Source organism: Hevea brasiliensis, chromosome 8 (genome assembly GCF_030052815.1).
Source record: "Hevea brasiliensis isolate MT/VB/25A 57/8 chromosome 8, ASM3005281v1, whole genome shotgun sequence".
NCBI classification, from domain to species: Eukaryota; Viridiplantae; Streptophyta; class Magnoliopsida; order Malpighiales; family Euphorbiaceae; genus Hevea; species Hevea brasiliensis.
In genome coordinates, this window is record NC_079500.1 from 9,717,221 (window position 1) to 9,736,681 (window position 19,461).

The 19,461-nt window shown below is 32.7% G+C and overlaps 1 protein-coding gene and 1 pseudogene across 1 annotated transcript; one reads left to right on the forward strand and one right to left on the reverse strand.

The window, feature by feature from the left end:
• The first annotated feature begins 5,515 nt into the window (after positions 1 to 5,515).
• LOC110667505 (uncharacterized) lies at positions 5,516 to 8,774 on the forward strand. Its single transcript, XM_021828371.2, has 2 exons — positions 5,516 to 6,494; positions 8,137 to 8,774. The coding sequence occupies exons 1-2, from the start codon at positions 5,606 to 5,608 to the stop codon at positions 8,481 to 8,483; spliced, it is 1,236 nt and encodes a 411-aa protein (XP_021684063.2). The 5' UTR covers positions 5,516 to 5,605; the 3' UTR covers positions 8,484 to 8,774.
• Positions 8,775 to 13,007: 4,233 nt separating this feature from the next.
• The window catches only part of LOC131182479 (metacaspase-1-like), a 50,922-nt pseudogene continuing 44,468 nt past the window's right edge, over positions 13,008 to 19,461 (reverse strand).

Consider the following 19,461-nt stretch of genomic DNA (forward strand, 5'->3'; position numbering starts at 1 on the left):
CAAGGAGGATCCTGACCCAGACCCAAAACTGCTGTACCCTGAACTGTGACCACTGTTGGATCCGTACCCTGGTCTGAACTCTCGAGGTTTATGTCTAAAACCACTCTTCTTGTTCCTACTTCTTCCTCTGTAATTACTCTGGCCACCACTATCCGAAGTACCCATGTGGGGAACACCTGAAGAACCCTCTGCTCTGTTTTTCTTTGCTCTTCCGCTGTCATCCACAGCATAGCTAATCTCTATCTGTCTGGCTCGATCAACTACCACATCAAAAGACTAATCAGACATCATGGCCAGGTTTGCATACCTCCTATCAAGCCCCTTTAAGAACCTCTTCACCTTTATAGTTTCTGTAGCTACTGCTGTAGGGGCATATCTGCTCAGTTCCAGAAATTCTGTAGCATATTCATCTACAGACCTGCCATTCTGTCTTAAGGCCTCAAAGGCCCACTGGTTTTGGTCTCTGAAACTTTCTGGTACAAACCGGTTAATGAACAGTTCCACAAACTGAGTCCACGATAAACCCTCCATCCGAGGTAATATGTAGTCATTCATCCATTGTTTAGGCATAGGCCCCATGACATGCTGCATACACTCTATAAGTCTTCTATCACCAATCAGCACTCGTTTCTGCACTGTCATAGAATCCAAAACTGATATGCATCGTCTGACACAGCATAAGTACCAGGCACCAACTTTTTGAAATTGATGATCTGTTTGTAAGATTCTCCTCTGGGTGCGGTGGACTGCTGCTGCGGTGGACTGCGCCATATAAGATTGATCCTGAACTGGTGGCAGCTGCTCTTCTACTTGAGCAGCTCTAGGCCTCCTACCCCGCCTCCTTGGAGCAGGCGCCTCATCCTGTGCTGACACCTCGTCAAGCATATCTGGTTCTGGTGCAGTGGCAGCTCTCCTGCTTCTACACATTTTTCCTAAAATTCAGCAGCATTAGCCCACAAAATTCAAAACTACACGTTACACAGCTCTATGACTCATATTTACACACAATATATAAAGCAGAAACTAGAAGCAAAGATGACAATGCAAGACGAATGTGAACCCTATTTTCCGCATGTGACTCCTAGTAGACTCTTCCCAACACTTTAGACAAACATTCCCTAAGAATCTGGAGCCTAAGATCTGATACCACATTTGTCACGACCCAACCTATGGGCCGGACCGACACTAGGACTTGGGCCAACCTAAAGCCCCCGAGGTCCGTAGTAAGCCTAACTATTCATTAACCCAACTCTAAGGCCCATTTGGGCCCAATTTCAAGAAAACAACCGGACAGAGTCCGGCCATAAAATAGACCTTTCAACAGGGAGTTTTTGACTCACCCGACCTGTAAACACAATAATAATCAATTGGGGAGCTCAGCTCACCCTCCAAATACTCATATCATCATAAAAATAAATGGGAGCTCAGCTCCCTCATCCAGTCCATCAAACATGCTTGTGATAATAATTTTACAGGTCCAAAATAAGAATTCACATTACAGACCCAATTTAAATAAATATTTCTAGCACATGCGGAAATTCTAGGAGTAAATAAAATTACACAAATATTAATAGACAACCTGCGAAGGAGAAAAGCAGGTTAACCACAATAAAATCCTTTTGTAGCCTGAAAAAAATATTGAACAGGAGTGAGCGTTTGACTCAGAGAGTAAAATATCAATTTTAACCATAATTTCTATAACTATCTAAAGCTAATGCATCCTGTAGAGTGAAATGCAACATCAGCAACAAATTCACAGCATAACAGCAAAAAGGTAATTTGGAGAACTCATACACCCAGTAATATCAATCATAATATATAGGAGCTGATCCCCTATACAGCTTTAGATCCAACCTGGTGCCAGCGAAGAACCCAAGCCGGACTTTCGCTTAATAAACCAAATCGGGGTCCCAGCGAAGAACTCAAGCCATGACCACCCCCGAAGGACCGGGTCCCAGTGAAGATCTCAAGCCGTGTCTACCCGTTCTATCCATAGTCCACACCACATCACACGCACGCCAACGCACACACACTGCTCCAAATTACCACAACAACATACATGGCACTTTCACAGTTATGAATGCAACATAAATCATGCCTAAAGTTTATCTACATAGATATACGCATATAAGTGATGCATGGGCATACTTGAACATATAATAATATCGAAATTATAATTAAAATTAATATTTTACTCACAGACTTGACAGCAATCACTGTGGCGGCTGGGTGGAGGAAGAAGGCTGTCCCGGCTCACCTGACAATTAAATTACAATTATTTAATACAATAGACTCAATACAAACTAAGAGAAAGACCAAATACGTCCTAAGTCATGCCGAAAATCCGGCAGAGTCTCCCCTATACCTAGGACCTACCCAATCTACAAAAGGGCTCAAAACACACTTCTATATTCACAATCCATATATCCACAACTCAATCACATCACATAGCCCCTCCTGGGCCTATCAAATCAGTCATCCATCACAAAATGTAAAATTTCAATTTAGTCCTTGTAATTGATCATTTTTTCAAAAATTACCCAAACAAACTCTAAAAATTCTAAAACTTTGCCCCGCGGTCCTTAGCAATATTACTAGGCTATTGCAAAAAGAATCATAATTTTCTGAGCTACCACGAATATTGTACGGATTTTTAATCTCATTTAAGCACTAGAAAATTACGAAAAAGCAAGGTTCGGGTTTACCTTTGCCGATTCCGACTTTGGGAACGCGCTTAGGATGTCTGACAATGATGGGGTAGCCAAAACCTCGATCCAATTCGGAGACTTTTCCGGTAGCGAGTTTGTCTGGTCGGAAATTCACAGACCCGGACAACTGTCGAATTTCCAAGAATTGAGGATACCTACACGAAGCTCACAATACGGGGGTTAGTATAAAATTTTTACGGAATTTTCTAAGCTCATTTAATTCTCGGAAAAATACTGCGAAGTTCTGTGGGACCCACTAAAAAACGGTGTCGGAAAATTTTGAAATTTATATCATCGCGAAGCTCTCGATGAGTGGAGAGCTCTGGTACTCTCGGTTTTTTTCGTGGGATTTACGGTTTGTGAGAAATCTAGCCCAAAATTCAAAATGGGCTAAAACTTCTCTGGCAAAAATCGGACAAACCGCTCAATGGATTTCGGTGTTCTTGGTGTCTATGGAAAGCTTTCGACGAGTTGATGAGTTTAGAAACAAGACCCGGTCCGATTGGTGGCCGGATCGGCCAGATTTTGGCCTTAAAGTCGAAAAGTATCGCACGCAAGGGGGTGTTTGCGCGCGTTTTCCTGCTTTCTGGGGCGTCGGCCAGTCGTGGGGGAGGGGTGGGGCGGTAAGGGGAGGAGGGAGGAGAGAGAAAACGAGAGAGAAAGGGAGGAGGAGAAACGCGTGCGGGAGAGGAAGAAAAAGGAAGAAGAAGGCCGGTCCGATTTGACCGGTTCGGTTCGATTCGGCCGGTTCGATTCAGAATACAAAATTTTGAATTTTTACTCTGCCTTGGGACAAAAAACGAGGTCCAAAAATTCCAAAAAAATTTCAGAAAACTCAGAAAAATTCGTAGACTCCAAATATATTTTTAGTTTTGCCACGTGGTCTTTAAATAAATTTTTAAAATTCATCAAAGTTTATATTTTCGGAAAATTGAACCTGATTTTTAAAAATCCGAAAAATCTCAAATAATTTCTTAAAATTTAAATAAAATTAAAATATCAATATTACTCATAAAATAATAAATTTAAATTTTTTTGGGTGTTACATACACCCACGAATAATCCCGAGATCCAATCTTTTGCTGATTTCGGATTGAAGGTGATCATAAGAATGTTGCCAATAGCCTCTGGTGGCTCTATTATTATATGGTCTATATATAGGTGTTCACTCTCAGGCTTCAGGTTTATATGTGAAACTCAATGCCGATTCAATGATTCTCTTTCTTTACAAGCTCTTTGTAAACTTACTTAGACATCGAAATGATTGCTAAAAGTCACCTGACCCCTATTCTATTTTGTAGAATTCAAAAGATTCACGGCAACATAAGTTGTATTCTTTCAACGTATTTAATTTCAATGGATGCAAGTTCTACCTTGCTTAAAATTTTGCCAAAACTCTGAAAAAAGTTTGTAGAACGAATATCTAAACATGTACATCTATCAAAATGTCAAAAATAGCATGTTACAGTAACGAAAATTTCAAGGGAACTCTCATGGAATGTTTATAGAATCCATTTGCTTATATGTTAATTCCATGCATAGTTGGATCCAGGTGGGGTTGATAAATGAATTGGGTTAATTAATTGTATCGAGTGAATTTTAGATTGATAATAATTGATTATATTATTTGCTAGATGAATGAGTTAAACTACTTATTAAATTAATCTTTGAGTTATTTCGAAACGATTGCAAATTTCAATGGTATATAAATCCCTTAAATCAGATTGATCTGAATCTTATTAATATATTGCATTAAGGATTTTTTTTACTTATATATGATTTACTATGGACTTAAAACATAATTTACTTATTAAATATATAAATTTCATATATTCATCATTAATCTAGATAAAAATTTTCTATCCCGTCAAATTTTATCAAATATATACCATGAAAAAGAAATTAAGAATGCATTTCGTTATTTCAATTGCAAAGTACATTACAAATTAATATCGTTTAATAATATGATAGTATAAACTTGAAAATTCTAAATATACACATATATATATATATATATATATATATAAAATAGAAAAATATTTTTAAAAATCTGACACATGACATTATTTTTTATAGTATTACTAACTAATTAATACGTCGTATTCTTTTTCATAATATTGTCACGTGACATGTGAGTTATATATATCTTATTAATATGATAATAAATAATTATTATAAGATAACTCATATGAACTTAAATATTCTAAATATGTATATATAAAAAGTAAAAAAATATTCTCAGAAGTCTGACATATGACACTTTTATACAATATTATCACGAGATTAATATATAATATTCTTTTTTATAATATTAGCATGTGACATATAAGTTATAGTTATCATATTAATATTATAATAAATAGAAATTATTATCAAGTAACTTATATTATATAAATATATTTATATCTATATTATAAATAAATAAATTTTAATTATTTATATTATAAAATTTTTATTAAAAAATTTAAAAATAAAAATAAAATTTAAAATAATTAATAAAAAATTTAAAATATTATTATTTTTAAATATTAAAATTAAAAAATATATAAATTAAAATTATTAATAATAACGTACGTTAATCAATTCTCTAATAGAATTCTCTCTTTAATTAATTAATCTGAATTTAGTATTGTTAAAATACGGTTGCAACAGGTAGAACAACTTTTTTGACTAACACAGTTTCTTGATAAGCTCCAGAATCGTATATCCACCCATGTGCCAATGTGTTTCACTGTGAAATTTCTATATAATTAATATATAAAAAATTGATTTTGTTAATAAAAATTTAATATATATTTTTTTCTATTGTGAATTCTCATTTGCATGGAATAAATGGCAAACACCCACCGATCCCCTCTTTCCATTAGGGAAAGAAAATCAGTTGAACCTTCTGCTCTATGGTTATAGTTTTATTGTACAAATTGGCAATTCTCCGTCCACCCTGTTCTTATAAATTGCACAGTCCACCACCAGTCCTTCTACCTCCACCAATGGGCGTGATTGAAACTACCCCCACCGCCTTAGCCCTTTTGATTCTCAGAAACCTGGTCACGCCTGCCCTCATCCGTGCCCATGAATCTCTCGTTAATCTTGGAGAAAAGTACAAGCTTCTTGAATTTGTTCGCTCATTCTTCATTACCTGTTTTCTCATATTCTTAAGTTTACTTCATTCTTTCTTGCCTTCTTTTGATCTTATTCGTGATCATAATCACCTCCTTATATCCCCCAAGACTGAAAACCACGCCCTCACTTATGATGGCGATTCGGGTATTGCTCGAGCACTTCTGCAGATCTTGTCCCTCATTAACGATATCCCTGTTAGTTCTCGCAAGTATGAACTCGTTCGATCTTTAGCTGAGAAGCTTATAGAGGAGAACCAGAGTGGGGATGTTGAGGTTTTGCGTTTAGCCAACCGTACAAGTTTGTCGGCGGCTTTTGAAAGGACTCTTAGCCAGCTTGAAGGCACTATGATGGAACTCGGTCATGAGCCGGTGGTGAATGGCGGTGTTGGGTTAGGGTATGGGCAAGTTCGGTACCAGTTGAACCGGATTTTCAGGGCGGTTAGGTCTGTCAAAGAAGGAACACTGGGGGCCTTAGGTGGGAGGCCAACAGAGGGAGTGAAATGGTCTGAAAAGTTGGCTGCTGAGCTGCTCTGGTTGTCTCAGAAGTTGGCTGCTTGCGGTTGCGGAGAGGAAGCTGTTTGGAGGTGGGCCTCTGCCACCAACTTGGCTTGGTTCGCTCTCTCGGCTGAGCCGCGGCTACAGAGTTCTTTGGTCAAGGTATCAGGTAAGTTCTGTTGTTAATTATTCTCTAATTGTGCCTAATTAAATCGCATAATATTTAGATTTACTAAAAGTACAAGTTTGCAAAATTCAATTGACTGCTTAATTAAAAATATTTATGAACAGATTAGTTCTAAAAGTTGACAACATCTTTATAAGTTACTTATATGAGCGCGTTTAACTTGAAAAGTCTTAGATTCATGTGTCACTATTTCTACCAAAAGCGATTGCTAATAATAGAGGTGTCTCCTGCCTCGCATTTTACAAGCTACACGAGGGCATAAGGGCTTCGCAATGATACGTAGAGTTAAAGGTTGATTGTTTTCCACCAACAAATGAAAATCAAGAGTTGAGATGAAGATAGAAAATATATAGGGATCGTATATGGTCCAATTGGGAAGTCTAAGACGTAATTACATCCTGAAGTTAATAAATTTAACATTAGAATTAGCAAAGTTGTGTGTAGCATTAAGGTCTTGTCTCTCATGTCACTGTCGTAGATTGTATATTGCTTCTCAGTTACGGCAAAAGAAAAACAAAGCAAGTTGTGTACTGATAAATATTGACTTCTTCCTTTTTAGATAGTTTCATTTCCAAACAGACATATTAGTTAGACGTTTGGAAGTTGTTTAATCAGTCTCTAGGGACAAGAAATACCTCTACTCCTGTTTGATTTACACATTGGTCGTTTTCACTTCTTGCGATTTTCACAATTTGTTAATACCATTAAAACTTAAATATATATGCATAAATTTTATTCATTTCGTTTACTTTTATTTGTCATTTTTTAAAATTTATTTCATTTTTTATTGTATGTGATTTTGAAAAGATCAGTGGATATTAATTTTTTTTTAATTTTACTCTTATTTCTTCTAAATATAATATTTTCTTCGTTCATTTTTATTTGTCACAATTAGAATTTTTTTTAAATTATCTGTCGCATTTAGAAGGCCAATGAGTATTAACTATTTATTTTTTTTAATTTTATCTTTTTTTTCTATTAAATACAATAAATATTTATATAAGTAATAGTCAAGTGATATAAAGAGTAATTTAGTCAATTACTAGTATATTTTTATAAAAATAAGTTTATCTAATCATTTTCTTAATTACCATACAAAATCCAAATGCGATGAGAAAAAAAAATCGAAGAGAGTAATTATTTGTATATTTTCCTAAAACCTATTTTAACACATTATAATTTAATCAAATTAAGGATTATTTTGTTATGATTTAAGCAATTTTAATTCGTTCCTTTATTATCGTATAAAAATATTAAATAACAGATAAAAGCATGCAGAGAGAGTAATTTATTCGATCACTTCAACTAGTGAAAATTTTTGTGCATTATAAATACTATATATGCACCAAATTATATATGTCCATTTCTTTTAATTAGTTATAACATTGCAAAAGGGAAACCACATGCTCATAACATATTTATTAGCGACACAAAATTTGATACATAGGATAATAAGATCTATCTTTGTTTTAATATTGATATTTGATAAAATAGAGTGAACATGATTTTAAAAAAATAATAAAAAATAACCCTCCTTGCACTTTAGTTTCATGTGCATATATATAATTATATAGGAAGGTTAGGATAGAATTATAACTTGAAGTGCTTGAAAAAACATATGCAGCATTTCTGTTCAAGCAAGCCAAAGATTGGGGACTAGAAGAAATAGAAGAAGGAAAACAACAACAACAAAGGCAAATAAGGAAGAAGATGCTGGTGGCTTGGTTGCCATTGTTATGCAAAGCTAGTACTGGCACCGATGTACCTGTACTTAGCACGAGCGAAAAGGCAGAGCTAGAGAAAGTACTGGAAGAGCTCATAGGAATGATGGAGCAAGAAGAGGAGCAGGAGCAAGTCTTGTCTTTGTGGCTACAACACTTCACTTGTTGCCCTTCTTCTGATTGGCCTGATCTCCTACCCTCTTATGATCGCTGGTGCACTACCGCGCGTAGGCTCCTGATCCCCCAGTGAAAGGTTCAAGATCTTGCGATGGATCTACATATACATTTAAAAAAAAATTTAGCGACGAATCCAAATTCCATCACTAATGACATTGATAAATGAAGTGATGGATCCATTGCTAACACTTGAATCCATTGCTAACACTTGAATAATGGACTAAAATTCGTGGTTAAATTAAGCTAATTTTTTTTAATTAATTATAGATTAGTGATAAATTATAGCCATCACTAAAAATCTTTTGCATGAATTCGACTTATATTATTTTTGGGTCTTCAATAAGACAAATTCTTCTTTTCTGCTATTAAATTCAAAAAGAGTGTTGATCGAATTATAATTTAATTCATTTTAATTCAAGCATATATAAGTAATTAAATTGCTTTACATATCAAAATGACTAACCAAATCAATATTGTATGATATGTGTTCGCAAGTACACGATTTGTATAAATAATAAAGAGTGAGTAAAATATCGTTCCCACGAGAATTGTCTTTAATTATCAAAATTTATATTAATTTTACTAATATTTAGATGATCGAATTGGATTAAATTTGAGAAATTAAAATTGCACTAAAGATGAAATTAACTAAAATCGAAAATTAGCTAATGAAAGCAATGAAAATTTTGGGTTTAAATTCAAATAAAAATGGCTAAGGATATTGATTTCACTTGACCCAATAATTAATCTCAATCAATTTTGTCTAATAATAAATTTTATCTACTCTTGCAAGGGTTAATAATTAAAAGAATTTAATAATCCATTTCGGATATCATCAAACCTTCTAATTAAAGAATTAACTCCTATTTCCCAATAGAGAATTACTCAATTAATTATAGCATTAAGAAAAAGACTATTTCAATAAAACCCTATAGACCCAATCTTAGTTTCAACTTTTAATTAAAATCTATGATAGGTGTTATCCAATCAAACTTATAATCATGTTTTCTAGCCATAGATTATAAATCTAACAACATTCAAGCATTTGGCCAATATACTCAAAAGTATTAAACTAAAAAATAACAATTATTAGCAAAGTAGAGAAAATTAGATTAAAATATAAAGATTAAATCAAGTCAAGCTACATCAAATCTCTAGCTAAAATATCTAGCTACTCGTTTCTAAAGCATCAACTCAAAATCAATAAAAGTAAATCCAAATATCAAATTAACAAATGAGTTTCAAATAAAAGAAAAGAAAGGAAAAGAATAAAAAGAATAAATTCTAAGCGTGCTTGATGAAGAATCTGTACTCTAGCCTCCAAATGCTCTAAGAAAATCCTCTCCAATTTCTTGCCCTTTCTCTACAATGCATTTTCTGGAGTGTTTGGGTGCCAAGAGACTCTCCAAAAAATGACTGCTTCCTCTCCTCTGCTCAAATTTCTAACAACCATCTCTTTTGGATCATTCTCCCACTTTTGATGATGTGTCAAAAATCTATTGGGTGAAAAATACCATCAAAAGACCATCTCATGGCCAACCATGCGTGTAGGAAGCAATCCCATTGCTAGCCATGCGTCCTATTAACTTCTCACAAGAAGCCATGCTTGATTCTTCAATCTCACAGGCAACCATAAGAATCTCATGGCTAGCCATGAGATCTGCTGCCCAAAATTAGACTTATCTTTCGCTAAAAATTAGACTTTCTCCAATTCTTCACTCTTCTTTATAATTTTTCCTAAAAATAACAAATATGAATTAAAATGAAAGAAATTAACATTTAGCTAAATAAAACTATAAAATATAATTAAAATTAATTAAAAGACTAAATATTTACATGAATTAATACAATTAATTCTATAGAAATATTATATATCAAATATCCCTAAACTTGAGTTTTTGCTTGTCCTCAAGCAAAAGAACATATAAAGCACAAATGAGAGATTTGATAAAACCCAAAAATTTCAAACGTGGTAGTAAATTTGATAAATCAACTCAGAAAAGAATAATTCTACCTAAATGCTATAATTTAATGGAATTTAATTATTTCAACGTATTCATACTCAAGTGAAACTCTAAATAATTAATAATCATTTTGCTTACTTTAAATTTCAACAAAGAAATTAAACTCTACCCTCCAACCAAACGTACAATTTTGTTAGTCTATATCATTGCAATCTAACCATTTATATTTACCCTTGTTTGTTTATACTTTCTCGATGTGGGATTTAAAATCCTAACACTCTCCCTCAAGTGCAACCACGTGGTTGTTACTTAATAATTAGTTTGTATTTTTAACCCAATACGAGTACAATTATATAGCTTTATGGTTTGCTAAAATTTACAACCCAGTCTGAGCTCTGATATTAAATTTGAAAAGAGTGTTGGTCAAACCTAAACATAAACCCGCGAGTTGGCAATTACATTGTAGTTTTTTTGAAGAACTTAAAAAAAATGATGGCTAACTTTTTAGGGTTATAATAATGATAAGGGTTAATTGCCAAAAAAACTCTGAAGCTTGGCAATTTTTGCAATTAAACCTTAAAATTTACATAATTGCTAATTAAATCCTTACATTTGATTAATGTCTCAAATTGATTTGACTGTCAAAAAACTGTAATATACTTAATGGAATTTCATGTCAGCTGTCATATCATCATTGGAAAAGCTACATCATAAAACCCAAATTTGTGTTAATTGCCAAAAAAACTATATAGTTTGCTAATTTTTATAATTAAACTCTGAAGTTTGTATAATTGCCAATCAAATCCTCATATTTTATTGATATTTTAAATTGATCTGACCATCAATAAACTATTAGTATACTTCAATAAACTAAAAATTACAAGCCAAATTCTATCTTGCAGAAACATTTATCCTATCCCATTCTAATCAACTTATATATTCAAGCCAACATTAACAAAACTTATTCATTGTTACTATATATATGTTTAACAGTATGATACAGCCTTAGAAATAGAGTAAAATACAACAAAATCAAATTCTTCCTCCTCTGCGCAGTTAACTCTTTTTTTGCAATAAAGTATTTCTTTCTTATTTTTTTTCCCTTTTTGTCAACACTTCAACTCTGCTTGATCACACTTTTCACTAAGTTATATCCATTTTTCAGTGATTTTGTCATAAATTTCCTTTAACTTAGTAACATTTTCCTTAAGAGCATTTCTTTGCTGAAATAAATGTGTAAATAGCTTATTCTCCCTCCCATTGCAAGGTGGATCAAACCACTTGAAAAAAGAGCAGTCATTCCCTTAAAACAATTGCTCATTAATATTAGCTATCAATAAACTTATAAAGTACAACTTTCAACCAAAATAGTCAAAATAAAAGTCATTAAAATTATCTTCCAAGCACCACATACTAACGATTTATTGATGGTCATGTCAATTTAAGACATTAATGAAACAGAGAGTTTAATTAATAATTATGTAAATTTTAGGGTTTAATTGCAAAAATTGATAAATTTCATGGTTTTTATGGCAATTAAACTTGATTTGGAGTTTCTGATGTGATTTCTTTAATGATGATATGACAGCTGATGTGGAATTTCCATTAAGTATACTAGCGATTTATTCATGGTCCTGTCAATTTGAAACATTAATCAAACGTGATGGTTTAATCGGCAATTATGCAATTTTCAGGTTTAATTGCAAAAATTGGTAAATTTCAGAATTTTTTTTTACAATTAGCCCTAATTAATGAACCTTTGCCTTTTCAAAAGCAATTTCAATTGTCATCTTTACTAAAGGGAAAACACTAAACATAGAATCTCAATCAATTATTATTATTTTTTAAATCATTTATCCAAATAAAACACTTTAATGAATCTTTAATGAATCTCTTTATTAGGTTAGCAATTTAACACGATATATGAAAATTAGTTATTTTGTTAGTTGATTGCATTTTTTAAAAAGAAATTATATTGATGTCTTCTTGCATGCTTCAAATGCAATCAAGAACCACTAAACATATTAAAAAAAAAAAAAAATCTAGACCATGTATTACAATAATAGGGAAAATCTTTCTAAGTATTGAGGGAAATACTTTGTATTGGGAGATTGAAATTGTTTTAACAAAGTAAATACTTATCAATAATTATTAGGGAAGACAAAAATTCTCGAATTTGGTTAATTTTTTTTTTAATTTTGTCCCAACTTCAATATAGTGTGGGGTGGGATGAGGGAGCCTTTTCCCCGCTCCAAATCCCGCAACTCCTGCACAATAACATATTATTATTTTTTATTGAAAAATAATATATTTTTATGTATTTATGTTTAACAATATTATATGTTTAATAAAAAATATAAATATATTATTACAATTATGTTTAAAACTTATATTTCTATCTTATATTTTTTTAATAAATAAATTTATATTATATATTAATAAATTAAAATGTAAAAATAAAAAACAAAAAAAAGTCTCTGCATATAATTGAATTAATGAGTATATTGACTCTGTACAAATCTTACAACAAATATTTAATTTAAGGATTATTAGACTTATTTTCTTGTATGAGTTCAAGCTTATAACAGTTGCAACCTAGCGTTTATACAACAGCCATTGCAAGCAAGCAAGCATTACAGTAAAAATTGTTTGGAATAAATATCAAATTTCTCTGACGAAGACAATTGAGGAAATGATATAAAAGACGAGATGTGAAGTAGGATGATTAATTATATATACCTGCGTTAACTCTGTATTAAACAGGGCTCTGTTAATTAGAGCAGCAATAGGACCAATGAGGCGTAATCCACCAGTTTTATCCCCACGAATGGCCTGGCGCATGGCATTAAGCAAGCGACCGTATGTTAATCCAGGTTCGTTTTCCACTGCTTGGATAAAGCTGTAAGTAAGGGCACCAGTTGAAGCATTGCCTGACAATGCCTGCACATACTTTCACTTTAATCTTCACTAACAACACAACATGATGTTCGGATTTTTCTTGGCTAATGGACCCAAGATACAAGATATGTGATAGAACTAACCTATTAAATATGTTTGTGTCTTAGATTTATGATGAACCGAGGTGTTTGAGCTTTAAAATCTGCTTATTAAAATTGAGACGTTTCACACCAATAGTTATTGAATGAGACCTGTCTTTAATCTTCGAATGAGACCTGTCTTTAATCTTCACTTTAAACTCTTCTTGCCCTGTCTTTCCTCTGTTTTATTTTTCAGTTATAAATAATGATCAGTTCCTCGTTTGATTTACATTGCCCTGTATCTTGAAACCAATAACAATGGGTACGCAGAGTGCCTTCCTTTATGTAAGTGTAATGTATGATTTATAGGTGTTATTGGCGTTGAAAAGAGATAAAAACAAGTGATCACTCACTGTAGTATCCACAGAAGTTTAATTATCATTACAAGCGCTGAAACAGAGGGCTAACCCTCCACTCGTGCCTTTGTAAGTATCTGATGAACATATTTGCTCTTCCCATATATTGTATCCTTCCCTATTCAACCATTACCAAGGAAATGTCAACAATTATCTTATTAAACAAAAAAAATTAATTAACATAGTATCCATAAACTTAGCCTGATGATAAGTGCATCACTTAATTTGGACAAGGTTTTGAGCTTATAAACTAACTACTTCATCCTAGGGATGATAATTATTTCCAAACTCGATCTGATTCCACCGGCTCAAATTTGATCAACTTTTGTCAATCTCAATATTGTGCGGAACAGGGATGAAAGGCCCACCTCCTTACGCCAAATTCCAATAACTTGCCCTGTATATTATTATTTTCTATTAAAAATAATTTATTTCTATATATTTTAATATTATAATTTTAGCAAAACATATAAATATATAATTAAAATTATTTTATAATTTATTTTTAAAAAATGAAATTATATCATATAATAATAAATTAAAAAAAAGTAAAAAGAAAAATTTTCGTGGGAAAGCCGCCCAACCCTGCTTCCCAGTAGGGGAATTCCTCCTCCAACCTCAAAATGTTGTAGGGTGAGGACAAGGGGAGTGATCCCCGCCTTGACCCACCCCATTGTCATTTCTACTTGTTCTTTATATTTTGCAAAATATATTAATTAGTTATGTATTTTTGTTCTGTCTATTCTTTATTAATCACTCTGTTTATTTTAAATCAAGTTTTATGTTAATTAATATATAGAAAGGAGAGAGAAATTATTATTATGGGACTAAATAATTCAAGGGTTATAAAATAGTGTGATTATATAGTTGTGTTTTTCAAATCAGAGGGATAGAATGAAATTCAAACTAATACCTAAAATGACTAAAAAGATAAAAAAATAACAAAACAAAAAATACAAAGACTAATTAATGTATTTTTCAAAATAGAGTACCAAATAGTTAGTTTCATTAAAAGGATTAAAGAGTAATTTCCCTAAAAAGTAATGCATTTGGTGACCCTCTCCTTAGAAAACCAAGACAAAGAATGTTAAGCAAAATAGAATGAAAAAAGTTAATTACCTATTCATCTTGCACACAAATGGTAGATCAAGTATGGTTCCACTATAATAGGAATCAATAATGGCATGAAGCATAGCCCCTTTAGGTATAGGCCTTGCAATGGTGTCATTGATTTCATCATCAATTATCATTCCCTCAGTTTCATAGTCAAGGGGACATAAAGTTTCATTAAAACCATCAGCCTCATCCTTGTCATTATCAGACACCTTTGAACCATGCCCGGAGAAGTGAAACACTAATGAGTCTCCTGGTTGACAACCTTGAACAAGCGATAATAGCCAATCTCATATTCTTTTTTGTTGGGATCCTGAGTGGGCAAATCTCATCTTCTGCAGATTCATGGAAAATCTTTAGACCATGAAAAAGTGGGTATATATACCTATTCACCTGCTTTCTTCTCATGGCTTATTCAGAGTTTTTATGATAAAAGCATGCTAAATCTACCTTGAATATAGAATTTATGTACCTGTGAGCATAAGTATGGAGTCACTAGGAAACCCCAATTTCTCAACAAGAAAATATCTCATGCACTTCACGTCATTAATGCTTCCTTTCATCCTGTAGCTCTTCCCTTTATAGCTCACCCCACAAAGCACTGCTTGCTGATGTGGACTACCGCAAGTGTACGGGTCATTCAAGTAGTATAGAAAAAGATATCGTTCCCACAGAGAGTTGAGTTTTTAATTGAATTTTTGATGCAAAATAAACTATGTTAAAATTGTATTTTAATCAAACAAATAAAAGAAATTTGGGAATTTGAAGCATGAGGTATAAAAATACAAAACTAGATTCGAACAATGACTAATTTAATAATTCTTAAAATAAGGAAATTGATAATATTAATAATGAAAATTAATAAAATGAGATTAAACTAAACACTCAAAATTAAAATTCCAAGCAATAATTGATAAAACACGATTCTGGAGTTAAGGGTTCATATTTAAGTCAATTTGGGATTTTTCTAGCTAGCCCAATCTATGAAATTTATGGGTTTAAAGGAGACCAATTCTAAAATCCTTTGAAATCTCTTTTGAGTAAGACAAAGAGTGCCTTAATTAACTTAATCCTACTTTCGTGGAGTTAAAATCAACCAAGACCCATTAGGTTCTTTAATCGATATATTAATCCCTCTTAATTCTCAGTCTATTTCTAGATCTAAGCTAATTAAGTCTAATTTCTTGATTATCTATTACTTGGTCTTCTCCTTTCGGTGCTTCAACCAAAGATTAAGAACATAAATTCATTAATTCATTAAATTGGGATTAACCCAGTTTAAATCCACAAAAATAACTCAGATATTACATCCCCAACTCCAGAACAAAAAAAACTACTCACAATCTATGTTTAACACAAGGAATTCTAAGTAAAAGAGGAAATAAATCATGGAAATAAACTAAAACTAAAGAAATCTGGTAGGAGAAATGTAGAAAATGGTGAAGAAGAGAAGAAGAAGCTGGATTCTGCTCCCAAAAATGGAAGTCGGCTGCTGCTCTATTTTTTTGCCCCTTTTTCTGTCTTCCTCTATTTCTTCCCCCCTTTTCAAAATGAGGTAAGGGCACTATTTATACTTTTTGACAAATAACCCTAAAAATGGTGTGCTTGAGGAAGGGATTAACGTGTAAAAATTCTTCTGCCAGCTCATTATGAAGACTTGCACAAGTTATGCAAGCTTCCTATGCAGATTTTGAGCAATTTTAGTGGTTCCAGGTGCTTCCTGTGATGTTGCATAAATGAGGAGTGCGACTGCATAAGTTATGTGACAAGTTATGCAGTTTCTGTGAAGCTGCATAAGTGAGGAGTGGAATTGCATATGTTATGTAGCAAGTCATACAAGTTTCGACCAAAGCAATTGTTCTCTCCGTGAAGCTGCATAAGCAGGGCATGAGACTGCATAAGTTATGCAGTTTTCCATGAAGCTGCATAAGCAGGGCGTGAACCTGCATAAGTCATGTAGATTTCGGCAAGTTTAAGAATTTACTTCTTCTTCCTGTGCAAAACTGCACAACTTGTGCAGCCGGTTATGCACATTTTGGTCATTTTTTGTATTCTTCAACTTTCAAGCTTTATTTTTGACATCTTTGGCTATAGGAATCACTCCTCACTGGCATAATTTCTTTTCAGTCCCTCAAAACACTATTTTACCTATAAAACAAAGCAAAAATTATAATTTAACCCAAAAATTGATAATTATGAAAAACTATCTAAATAACTAATAAAATTAGCTAAAAGTGACTAACAAATAAATAAAATGGTCATGAAATTAAACCTAAATGACTATGCAAAATGCATATATCAAATACCCCCAAACTCAAATCTTTGCTTGTCCTCAAGCAAACTTTGAAATATAATGGGATTTTAGGGGTGCCTTGTCCAAAGAGCTATGAAAATCACTTATTAAAGTAACTTAACATACCTTTAGCCTTACCAATAATCCATATACCCATCCTTCAAGATGCAAAGAATCTAATGCTTATCCAAGCTTTCACCGCTTAGCCATCAAGTCAATTATCATCCAAAATTCTCAAACCAACCAATCAAAAGAGAAAATCATGCTCAAAAAGAATTCTAGAACAATCAATAGCCAACGTGTCTCTATATAGAATGATGTAATTTAATGAGTGAATGAATGAATTTCCAATCCCATAGGCAAACTCGCTACTCCTATCTCTACTAATGTAACAAGTACTATCAAGAGATCAAAGGTTTTTTAGGGATGTAATGGGGCTAATGAGGTTAAGAAGGAAAAGAGTAAAAGGGATTCAAAGCATGAGAATAGTTTCGATTTTGAAAACATAAGGTACACTTATTTTTTTTTTAATTTCTTTTTTTTCTTTTCTTTTATCTATATGTATAAAGAGGAGAGAAATACACAATGAGAATTTTTAAATGCTAGTATATTTTACAAAATACATAAAATGGAGGGACACTTTGATACTTTAAACTTATATCTTCTTTTGATGATTTTCCCTAAAAATGCCACCCCCAAACTCATTTCTTTTAATTACTTTGAGTGGATTTCTTTCAATTTGAATGACAATAGTGAAAAGCACATATACTATATAACACCCCTACATGCATAGTCCTGTGTATTTTACTGTTTCGGTGACCCGTGTCGGTCCGAACAATTAAGAGGATTAGAACCATATTTGAGTCACCTAGAAAAGTCCTGAACAAAAACTAATAAGGATTACCAGAAGGTAAAGTATAAATAAGAAAAACAGAGCCTAAAAGGTTAAATGAGCCGGGGATCACAGCGATGGGTGACCGTACCGAGAAGTGACTGCGAGATTAGTTCCAACCCTAATTTTGAACGGGACATTGTGACACCGCAGTCCTAAGAATTATTGCTAAGCTAGTGGAAAAGAAAAAATAACAGAAAAGAGTTGATAAGTAGGTCAAATAATTAGATCAGGGTGCTGGAAGAAATACTGAATTATTGGCAAACCGGATCAGACCGGCGAGGGGCAAATTAGTCAATTCACCCTTAGAGGTGACTCATGGCCTAACTGTCCAACAAAATGTGAGAAATTAAAATTTTGAAATATAGATTTAAATTAAAGAAGTATGAAGAAAACAAAAGAAAAAGAAAAGAAAATGAAATAGGATTTATGACATCACCCCAAATGACATAAGCATGACTATAAAATTAATTATTAAATTAATCAATTATTGACTAAGTCAAAATGGGGATAAAAACAAAAATTTAAAAAGCAAATTTCACTCTTCTTCTACAAGTTGGCCAGCCTCCCTCTCTCATTTCTCTCTCTTTATTTCACCTTCCACCATTGATAAACCATAACCAAGCTTCACAAACCCTAATCTAGCCATAATTTCCTTAAGGTTTCTTAAGTAAATCTTGTCCTTGAACCTTGATTCATCTATTGACAACAAAAAGAAGAGGAAAGAAGTGGAATTTGGGAAGAGAGAAAAGCCATACAAAGAGGTTAGTCATCAATTTTTTAAATTCTCTTTATATTCATGTATATCTACTTGAATTAATTTAGAATTGAGGGAAATGAAACAAAAATAACATGTTAGGGACCAAGAAAGAATTCGGCTAGCTTGAAAAGTGTTAGGGTTTGATTGATTTTAATTGTAACACTCTTACTGTAGCCATTCCGTACATTCTACTGTTCCGGTGACCGGTGTCTGTCCAGACAGTTAAAACGTCTGGAAAAATATTTAGACTAGAGTAGAGAGTCATAAATAACTCAAATAATAGTAAGAAAAATTTTAAAAAAATTTTAAAAATAAAATACAACCAAGTTAAATGAGTCGGTGCCCTAGCGATGGATGACCTAAAGGGAAATTGCTGTTTTTACAGCTAGAAACCCTAAACCCAGGAGAAAATTCATGAAATAATTTTTGGGACTCCAGAGAAGAGTCATTGAGGTTTTGATGGCATTAGAATGCCAAGAAAATGCATAGAAAAAGTTTTAGATTGGTACAGACGATTTTGGCTCAATAAGCCAAACAGAGGGCATTTTGGTCATTTTATCTTCAGAGATAATTTTTAGCCAACTTGTCCAGTTAAATAAATAATTTATATGAAATAAAATATGAATAAATATTGC

Bases quoted from the DNA above. Each gene is read 5' to 3' on its own strand.
- LOC110667505 (XM_021828371.2), top strand. From the start codon at position 5,606: ATGGTTATAGTTTTATTGTACAAATTGGCAATTCTCCGTCCACCCTGT. The intron at 6,495-8,136 runs GTAAGTTCTGTT...AAACATATGCAG, and splicing joins TTCTTTGGTCAAGGTATCAG to CATTTCTGTTCAAGCAAGCC.